Source organism: Cebus imitator, unplaced genomic scaffold, assembly GCF_001604975.1.
Source record: "Cebus imitator isolate Cc_AM_T3 unplaced genomic scaffold, Cebus_imitator-1.0 Scaffold228, whole genome shotgun sequence".
Classification (NCBI taxonomy): domain Eukaryota; kingdom Metazoa; phylum Chordata; class Mammalia; order Primates; family Cebidae; genus Cebus; species Cebus imitator.
This window is the reverse complement of record NW_016107543.1, coordinates 3,225,575-3,236,109: the sequence shown is the minus strand read 5'-3', so window position 1 is coordinate 3,236,109 and position 10,535 is coordinate 3,225,575. Positions and strand designations below refer to the sequence as shown.

Below are 10,535 nucleotides of genomic sequence, written 5' to 3'. Positions count from 1 at the left end.
TACAGGTATAAGCCAGGGCACCTGGCATATATATTTTTTTTGAGACGAGAGTCTTCTCTGTTGCTCAGGCTGTAGTGCAATGGTGCAATCTCAGCTCACAGCAACCTCCGCCTCCAAGGTTCAAGTGATTCTCCTGCCTCAGCCTCCCAGTAGCCAGGATTACAGGTGCATGCTACCATGCCTGGCTAATTTATTTTAGTAGAGACAAGGTTTTGCCATGTTGGCTAGGCTGGTCTCAAACTCCTGACCTCAGGTGATCCGCCTGCCTCCATCTCCCAAAGTGCTGGGATTACAGGCGTGAGCCACCACACCCAGACTGGACCTCACACATTCTTGCAGTTAGCTAGCCACAGGCAAGTCTTCATTGAGCCAGAAATGTCTGGCAGCTCTGGGGTTGAAACACACACCAATTTATTTTGTCTATGCTCTTTCCATGGCAATACCCAACACTCTATGGACGCTTAATCAGCTTCCTTGGGGTGGGGGAAGAGATTAACCAGGATATAGCACACACTCCACCACCGTCAAAAGGAAGAATGTAGGTCAGCATCTTTGCCACTACTCTAAGTGAAGCAGCCTAAGATCCTGGCAAAAAGTGCTAACCACAAGCCCATCCCATCCCACTAAAACCTTCCTGTAGCTCTCAGCTTCAGTGAGAAAAGCCAGCAAGGAAAGAGCTTTCTTCCTCAGAGGTCTGAATTACACTTAAGACTTTACTGACAAACATATATCAGCTTTTGCTCCCAACAGGGCAGCGGAAGCCAAGCAGGGACACGAAGTCTGCTTCACCCATCATTGACAGAACCAACCCTGTTCCAATTGCTAAAGTCTTAAGAGCAGCAATGACCTAGAAATTGACAGTGGGGAGAGAAATAAAGAAAAGGAAACTAACAAATCAGTAGACAGAAAACCCTATTTCCAAATACCAGGAGAAAGGGAGAGAAAGGAGGTAGAGGGGAAAGAAATTTGGCCCCTTTGAACCTACCAATGCAATTTTGGCTGGAAGCCAGGGAGGATACATAGCAGCCCCACTGCGAGTCAAGCCATGTTCCTGACTCAAGCCCTACAGTTAAGAGGAAGGCGCCAAGCCTCAAACACAACGAGGTGGGGAGGCTGCTCCTTATTGGGCAAGAGCCTACTGTGGACACAGAACAGACAGCAGCTGCCCACAGTGTGGAAACAAACTGTAAAGCAGTCACGTCTCTTAAGGCTGCAGCATCCAATAAAATGTAATTTAAATCAAGCTTCGCATCTGTTCTCAATCCCATTCAGTCTCTGCTTTCCATCAGCCTTCGGACAATCTTTGCAATTATGACTGTTAACCCTTATAGTCCCAGACACTTTCCAACCTTCTAGGTATAGAACTGTGTTTCCCATGTGCAAACTACCTTCAGAGGGAATGAATGTTCTAGTAAACAAGTGTGAGGGTGAGAACCACATTCAGACTCATGCCTACAGACTATCTTGTGCTACACACACCAGTGGGTAGTGTTCATTTCAGAGAGCTCTCTCTGCTTTCCCTGCCTCTATACCATACCACCTGTTGGAGCTCAGATCACATTACAAGGTTACAGTGGGCAGGATGAATGAAACAGTGGCCAACAGATCATTTGTACATGTATCAAATTCCCAGATGGAAGGCCATGTCAGAAAGGTAGAGGCAGCAGCAGGGGAGCTCAGGGTCACTGGCTCTCAGCTCATTCATATCATACATGGTTTACATTTCAGGCATTTGCTTAAGTTATAAAAGTACAGCAATCTCCCAAACAAATTAAATGAGAACTTCCCTCTTTCCCCCAAAACTACCTCAGCCCCAAGCAACCACTTTCAAAGCAGTCAATGTTATAATGGTGCCCTCTGGTGTCTCAGTCACAAATTGCCATTTAATGGCACCAAACCAAACCCAGAAGACTCTTGATTAACCAACCATATGGACTAATTTATCTAAGACTGGAAACAAATGTGTTTAGATGAAAACCCAACCCCAAACTAAGGCATCTTGAAACAAGTGGTTTCATCTAAGGACCGCAAAGACTGTGGGACAGTCTAGGAAGAAATTTTCATTTACTTTTGAAAGCATGAGCACTCTTGAAATCTAATTGCTTAAAAAGACAAAGAATACAATTTGAAAATAAATATATTCACAATCTGTAGTTACAGCCTCCTTACAACCCCAGCGCCCTTGGAGGTGCCCAAGAAACTCAAAGAGCCTTTAAAATGTCACAATGTTGTAGTATCTGTGCTGTGAACATAGTATACTCTAAAAATAAATAAATTCTTTAACCAGTGTCCTCCAAATCTCCACGTGGACTTGCTTAATTTTCCTGGATCATTCTTTTACATTCTTCTTACCCTAACCTCAAAGTTCTGAACAAAATACACTCATGGCTGGGGGTGGTGGTTCACACCTGTAATCCTAGCATTCTGGGAGGCCGAGGTGGACAGATCACTTGAGGGTCAGGTGTTTAAGACCAGCCTGGCCAACATGGTAAAACCCCATCTCTACTAAAAATACAAAAATTAGTCGGATGTGGTGGTGCCCATCTGTAATGCCAGCTACTCGGGAGGCTGAGGCAAGAGAATCGCTTGATCTCAGGAAGTGAACGCTGAAGTGAGCCAAGATCGCGCCACTGTGCTCCAGCCTGGGCAACAGGGCGAGACTCGGTCTCAAAAAAACAAAAACAAAAACACAGTCATATTTGAGCAAACAAAGAGGTAAATATAGACACATTTCAGATCTGTACACTTGTAAGCACAGTGGCTAGAGATACACAGTGGTAGAAGTAGTAAATGTAATTAAAAAGGATCTACCTGATCACTTGTATAGGTAAAAATAATAAGACCTAAAGATATTATTCTGTGCTAATATTAAAGAATCTATAGATTAAAATCCATTGGTTTCAAGTAAAAAAGGTCATATTTGTTTTCAGACCTGAATGTGTAAAGCACTAAAATGAAGACTGTAGCTCTCTAAATGCCAGATAAATACTTTCGGGTGGGGTGTAAGAGAAGAATTTAAGGCAATCCAGTAGCTAAGATATTTCCAATTAAAGCTTTATCTTTCAGAGCATGCTCTATTTCCTTCTCTTCAATCTTGAAAGACACCTGGAAAAAAGAGAAAAGGATTTTTCATGCTGGAGAACTCACAAAAGCAAAGTTATCAGTACAGAAACTTCTACCATATTAAACTTTTCTCACAAGAGGCAAGAAAGTTAAACACTTTTTTTCCAATAGGCTGAAAAAATATTCATACTACACTCCCATCTTTACACACCTTAAACCTTAGCTAACAAGGTTTAACTCTGACTTGTTGACTTGTTTAACTGTGGTCAACTTGTGTAACAGTAAACCTTGACTTTAGCATCACTCTACAAAATAGGACAATTAAAAACACTGTCACAAAAAAGCAGTTGTACCTTTGTCAAGCGGGTTTCCTTGTTTTTCTTTAATCCTAAAATGCCCCTGGCCTCCAAAAGCCCTGAAAGTGACAAACACTCTGACTGGTCCACAGCCGCCACCTGCTGTTTGCGACAGACTTTACTATAGGCTTCATATAACTGGGAGGAAACAAGGGAGAACAAATGCTGCTTAAAAGTCACATTGCTTATAGCCTTTAATCATTTAAGAAACGTGAGTCTGAGTTAGCAAAAAACTTATCTGAATACCCTATTTCTCCTCTTTTCAATAAAATCCTTAAACAGTCATTCTGTAGATATTCCCAAAAGACTATACAGTAATGTAGGAAAGGGGCTTTATATATTTCATAGAGAGATGCAGAAATGAAGGGGAGCATGGGGAAAGATTAATGGTAAACTCTCAACCACAACCCAAGGAAAATAGGTGCCTTTTACATAGCCCCAGTATTAATTTTTTTTTTTTTAGACGGAGTCTTGCTCTGTTGCCCAGGCTGGATTGCAATGGCGTGATCTCAGCTCACTGCAACTTCCATCTCCTGGGTTCAAGCAATTTTCCTGTATCAGCTTCCCTAGTAGCCGGGGTTACAGGGGCATACCACCACGCCCGGCTAATTTTTTGTATTTTTACTAGAGACAGGGGTTTCACCATGTTCCCCAAGCTGGTCTTGAACTCCTGAGCTCAGGTAATCCACCCTCCTCGGCCTCCCAAAGTGCAAGGATTATAGGCATGAGTCACCGTACCTGGCCATTACCAGTATTAATTCTTACTGTTAAAATCCATTTTAAATTCCTATCAGCTGAAGTATCATAGGCCTTTTGGAAAATACCTGCTCTGCAAAGCAGATTCTCATCTCTACCTCTGCTCCATCTGCTCCATCCCAACTTACCTTCCCCAGAGTGACCTCTTTGATTTTCAACTGCTTGATCAAGAGCATCAAAGAGCAGACCAAGATCTTCTGCTGAAGAGGGAAGGAATCGTGTGCTCCTTCTTGGCTCAAGGTCATCCTGTTACCATCAACTTCTGAAATGACTTGGGATATATGAATAAGACCAACCCTCTTGGGAATCAAAGGCTCAGAAGGTGATCTACCTATAAAGTAAGTAAGTCAAGCTTAATTCAATTTCTAAAATATTGTGTGTGTGTGTGTATGCATGATGAAACAAATGATACTAAGTTTGAGCTAAAGGAATTTCAAGTACAGTCACATGGTGGCAAAGCAGAGGTTCCAACTCTCTAACCAGAGGCCAAAGGATGAGAGATAATGCTATTCTCTTAAAGATGTCAAAATAATGTAGATGACTTGAAAATTAGGGTTACCCTTTCTCTGGGCCAAATAGTGAGCTATTTTGTTCTATGGAATGTAATTTAACATCAGAGGGACAAAACCTACCTCATGAAACGACCAGACAGAGAACGACTGTATTCCTTTTTTTAGGGGCGTGGGGAATAAGATCTCTTGCTCAGGCTGCAGTGCAGTGGCACTAGCATGGCTCACTGCTGCCTTGACTTCCTGGGCTCAAGTGATCCTCCTGTCTCAGCCTCCTGAGTAGCTAGAACTACAGGTGCATGCCACCACAGCAGGCTAGTTCCTAGTATCTGAGAGGTATAAGAAGAACAGAACCTTGAAGCAAAGATGGTGACTGTGCCTAGTAATTAAGAAAGGAAAAAAAGGCCAGGCATGGTGGCTCATGCCTGTAATCCCAGCACTTTGGGAGGCCAAGGTGGGCACATCACCTGAGGTCAGGAGTTCAAGATCAGCCTGCCTAACATGATGAAACCCCATCTCTACTAAAAATACAAAAAATTAGCCGGGCGTGGTGGCAGGGACCTGTAATCCCAGCTATTCAGGAGGCTGAGACAGGAGAATCACTTGAACCTGGGAAGCAGAGGTTGCAGTGAGCAGAGATCATGCCACTGCACTCCAGCCTAGGCGACAAGAGCAAAGCTCTGAAAAAAAAAAAAAAAAAAAAAAAGAAAGAAAAGAAAAACAAAAAAGAAAAAAAAGTTGGAAAATTACCTAATATTTTCGATCAAATGTGTGGCTAAATGTGGAGAGTAAAGTCACTGCCATATCAGTCCTTCAGATGGCCTCCCCAAATGACCTTTGAGGTTTAGTTCACTTGCCCAAGCTGATCAGCAGTACAGCCAACACTTGAGAAAATGTCACTGGGTATGCTGTAGATAGCACCATCTTTTTTTTGTTAATTTTTGTAGAGATGGGGTTTCATCATGTTGCCAAGGCTGGTCTTGAACTCCTAAGCTCAAGCAATCTGCCCTCCTTGGCCTCTCAAAGCGCTGGGATTATGGGAGTGAGCCACCATGCCTAGCCAGATATCATCATCTTAATAAAAGCCAGGGGTTGGGAAACTGCCAATAAGCTGCATAAGACTATATCCTTAGCAAACTACTGTAGGAACAGAAAACCAAATACCGCATGTTCTCACTTCTAAGTGGCAACTAAATGATGAGAACACATGGACACCTAGAAGGGATAACACACACTGGGGCCTATACGAGAGTGGAGGGTGGGAGGAGGGAGAGGATCAGGAAAAATAACAAATGGCTTGAGCTCAGGGATTGATGACCAGCTTGGGCAACAAGGTGAAACCCCACCTCTACTAAAAATACAAAAAAATTGCAGGGCATAGTGATATGCGCCTGTGGTCCCAGCTACTCAGGAGGCTGGGGTGGGAGGATGGCTTGAACCTGGGAGGAGGAGGTTTCATTGAGCTGAGACCACACCACTGCACTCTAGCCTGGGTGACAGAGTGAGACCCTGTCTCAAAAAAAAAAAACTATGGTCTCATTGTTTGGAGATGCATGAATTGCAAGACAGAGAGAGGTGCTCTGTAACAACTTTTGCCTGCAGTTACCACCTGAATCACTTGCAGTTGCCCCATAACAATTTCCTTCTATAATATTTCATTACCACAGAGGGATGCTGCAGAGGACTAATGGAGAAACCAGAGATCACAGATCAAGTAAGAGAATCTTAAAGCTCAAAGGAATTTCGAAGTCTATTTTTACTCCCTACCCAATGGCTGAGTCCTCTCTAAAACAATCTCAACAAGTGGCATCTATCCAACTTTTGTCTGAATATCTTCAATGCTCGAGAACCCACTATGTTTCCAGGAAGCCCAGTTAGTTCTAGTTATTAGAAATTTTCTTCTTATATTTAGTTGAAGTCAATCTCCCTATAGCTTTCTGGAACCATTAAAAGCCAATCTCAACCTTGGTGTGTGGTGGCTCACGCCTGTAATTCCAATGCTGTAGGAGACCAAGGCGGGAGAATCACTTCATCCCAGGAGTTTGAGACCAACCTGGGCAACATGAGAGTCCCTCACCCAATGACTCTACAAAAATTTTAAAATTAGCAATAGCTGGAACTGGGGAGGCTGAGGTGAGAAGAGGATTGCTTGGGCCCGGGAGGTTGCAACTGTAGTTAGCCATGATTGCACCAGCCATAATCGCATCACTGGACTCCAGCGTGAGAGACAGAGCAAGACCTTGTCTCACACAAAAAGAAAAAAGAAAAAAAAAGAAAAAAAAAAGCCAATCCCACACAATCCAGAAATCAAAAGATAGAACTTACAACCTCTTTACCTTTTTTAGTTATATTCGTGCTAGTGGTGCTCACGGGGGCCAGTGACAAGCCTAAATGTTACTGGTGGGGAAAAAGGAGGGGAAAAGGGAATAATCTGAAAAATTGAAGAGGAGGAAGAAACCAGTATCTAAATCTATACATATTGCCTACTATTAGCCTAAGCACTAATCTTGGCTACTTCTGAAATTATTTTTAGTTTTTTTATTTTAGCAAATTGATGAAAAAAAGAACTTCATGCAAAACTATAATGCCAGAAACAATTTTACTAACTCCCAACCAGTGCAGGAGTCAAAAAGAAACAATCAAATCTTACTATTCTGTTTATAAAGACTACCACTGGATATCAAATACTGTAAGATATGTAGTTCATGGCCATTTACATTTGCCACAACCAAATCAAGGCTGAGGGAATGGAAAATTAATTTTGTCATTTGTGATAGTGTGTAGCTTACTGTAGCAATATGATATTTTTACCTCTACCCTCTAGACTTGTTTAAATGCTTGAGAGAGATAAATAAATAAATAAATGCTTGAGATATCCCAAGTTGAACTTATAATTCTTCTTCTTCTTATTATTTTTTGAGACAGAGTCTCACTCTGTTGCCCAGGCTGGGAGTGCAGTGGTACGATCTCAGCTCACTGCAAACTCCGCCTCCCCAGCTCAAGCGATTCTCCTGTCTCAGCCTCCCAAGTAGCTATGACTACAGGTGCACACCATGCTTGGCTAATTAATTTTTTTTTACTTTAAACCCTGGGATACATGTACAGAACATGCAGGTTTGTAAAATACGTATACATGTGCCATGATGGCTTGCTGCACTAATCAACCCATCATCTAGGTTTTTAAGTCCTGCATGTTCTCCCTTCCTTTGGGCCCCACCCCCAGCAGGCCCCAGTGTGTGATGTCCCCCTCCCTGTGTCCATGTGTTCTCATTGTTCAACACCCACTTACGAGTGAGAACATGCAGTGTTTGGTTTTGTTCTTGTGTTAGTTTGCTGAGAATGATTGTTTCCAGCTTCATTCATGTCCCTACAAAGGACATGAACTCATTTTTTTTTTCCTTTGAGACAGAGTCTCGCTCTGTCACCCAGAATGGAGTGCAGTGGCATGATCTCAGCTCACTGCAACCTCTGCCTCCCAGGTTCAAGCAATTCTCCTACCTCAGCCTCCTGAGCAGCTGAGATTACAGGCGCGGGACACCATGCCCAGGTAATTTTTGTATTTTTAGAGACGGGGTTTATCTACGTTGGTCAGGATGGTCTAAACTGATCCGCCCTCCTCAGCCTTCAAGTGCTAGGATTACAGGCATGAGCCACCGCACCCAGCCAACTCATTTTTTATGGCTGCAAAATTTAAAAAAAAATTTTTTTTGTAGAAACGAGTCCTCACTACATTGCCCAGGCTGGTATCAAGCGATCCTCCCGCCTTGGCCTCCCAAAGTCCTGGTATTACAGGTGTGAACCACTGCATGGGGCCTCGCAGTTCTTTTACCCAATTCTCCATTATTTATCAGGCTTTGCTTTCACCTATATTGAGACCTAAAGTGCACTCAACATAAGCACCCAGAGAGCTGATCCAAACTCATTGTCTACAATTTTCATTTCTAGAGCTTAAAAAGAAAACTCACTCTGTCCTAGCCATTTACGCAACACCTCGGGAACTCATTTCCAGTAATGCATGAACTATAGTACTGGCAGGCAAGATTGAAATAAAGTAGATGAAACTGACTAAAAAAGACACACATAAAAATGGGTGAGTTTGGATTTAACTATGTTCATTCATCTTTCTACCTCTTTCCTCAGAAAAGCTAAGCTTCTAATTACAAAGGAAGATAGGAAGGAGATAAACTACTTACATTCAGACAGTGGTTTGAGAATAGTCTGGCTTTTGACATCTGACTCTACAATTTCAACAGCTCTCCTATAAAAAAAAAATTTTTTTGAATTAATTTAGTCTAAGCCAAAGCAAACACCATACCAAACCACCAATCTCAAAAGCAGGCACATTAATGACTATTGCTCAAAGACTGCAACTATGAGCAACAGTCATGTAGGCTAAATGGTTTAGCCTACATATATCCTATGTATAACTTTAAAATTACGATGTTTTGTAATTTTAAAGTCCCAAAATAAAACTGGGACTTTAAAATTACAGATTTATTTCTCAGATAAGGGGACTTAATTGCTTTGAAATAATTCATGGATGTCAGATTTGAGAAACTTCCATGGTTTCCTCCTAATAGATGCCAAGTAGGTCATCATACATTAAGCCAATGATAACATTTTGGGTGAGGAGAAATGTCATGGTAGGAGAGGATATGTAGTGTGGGTGACTGACTAAAGGGAGCCAACACCACCCATACACACAAAACCTAAAAGGGATATCTTCCGTTATATATACATAGGATATGTGTAGGCTAAACCGCGCTAGCCTACATGACTATTGCTCATAGTTGCAGTCTTAACCCAAGTAGTTTGCTGATTAGAGGAAACTTTTAAATTCAGGATCATGCAATCTAGCAACAGGAAGAGCTGACTCTCCCACTGCTCTCTCCAAAGTACTTTGCCCACAGGAAGCCATAAGCCAGACCTGGATCTTCTGCATGGCAATAGGGGGAGGTTGGACCAGCAGGCCAGCACAGCAAGTATCATTTTAATGGACCCAGTGTCCCTACTGGGAAGGAAGAAATTTCATCAGTCAGCACAGAGGCTTTCCCCAGCAGGAGGGACAGGGGGATGGGAAGGGAGAAAGAGGTCTAGAGTACAACTCTAGGGGACCACCAACTGGAGGGAAGAAGGGGTGCTGACAAAAGGAAAGGAAGAGGGAAAAAGTCTAAAGGCAAAGATGGTTCAGGTCCATAAATAAACCTGCTTGAGATCAGCTAATGGAAAAGTAAACTGGAGTCTTTTTTAATACAAATGTAATTAACCAATCTATAATCACCACAGGGAGTGCCAGCAACATCTCATTTGTTTCTCCCTCTGTAGGTAATGGACTGATAATGTTTTAGACATTAACACGGTGGAAATCCACAGCTCCCTACTGAGAAACAAGTCCTCCTTTCTGGGCCTAAAAAAGTAGCAGAACTGAGCCTCTTAAGCCACATTCACTTGAGTTACACGAGACAATTAACAGCATTTCTTTTTTTTTTTTAAATAAAAGCAGCCAAGTGTCATAACTCACCTGCAAACATCTAGCGCTTTTCGAACATCTCCTGAAACAGCAGAGACTTTGCGGGCACAGAATTGAATTGCAGCATTGTCCAGAACCTGATCTCTAGATACCTTCAGACAAGACATAGAAGATGACAGTTTGAACTATAAGATTCTCCCTCTGTAATTTAGGTCCCAAGCATAAATATTTTCACATTTAACCCTAAACTTGATTGGCAACTCTTTTTTTTTTTCTTTTTGAGACGGAGTTTCACTCTTGTTACCCAGGCTGGAGTGCAATGGCGCGATCTCGGCTCACCGCGACCTCCGCCTCCTGGGTTCAGGCAATTCTCCTGCCTCA

General features: G+C 42.4%; 1 protein-coding gene across 4 annotated transcripts in view; it reads right to left on the bottom strand.

Annotated features, from left to right (window-relative positions):
• Positions 1-389: 389 nt before the first annotated feature.
• Positions 390-10,535, bottom strand: part of CDC6 (cell division cycle 6) — an 18,644-nt gene continuing 8,498 nt past the window's right edge. Inside the window, exons 8-12 of one of the 4 annotated variants that reach the window (XM_017497130.2) lie at positions 10,206-10,306; positions 8,874-8,942; positions 4,304-4,502; positions 3,417-3,557; positions 390-3,105 (exon numbers count right to left, since the gene is read on the bottom strand). In XM_017497130.2, coding sequence (XP_017352619.1) covers positions 3,016-3,105; positions 3,417-3,557; positions 4,304-4,502; positions 8,874-8,942; positions 10,206-10,306 — 600 coding nt within the window. In that variant the 3' untranslated portion in view covers positions 390-3,015. Of the gene's footprint in view, positions 3,106-3,416; positions 3,558-4,303; positions 4,507-8,873; positions 8,943-9,008; positions 9,696-10,205; positions 10,307-10,535 lie in introns of those variants that run through there. The other 3 variants (XM_037727390.1, XM_017497131.2, XM_017497132.2) reach the window with 3 other exon arrangements.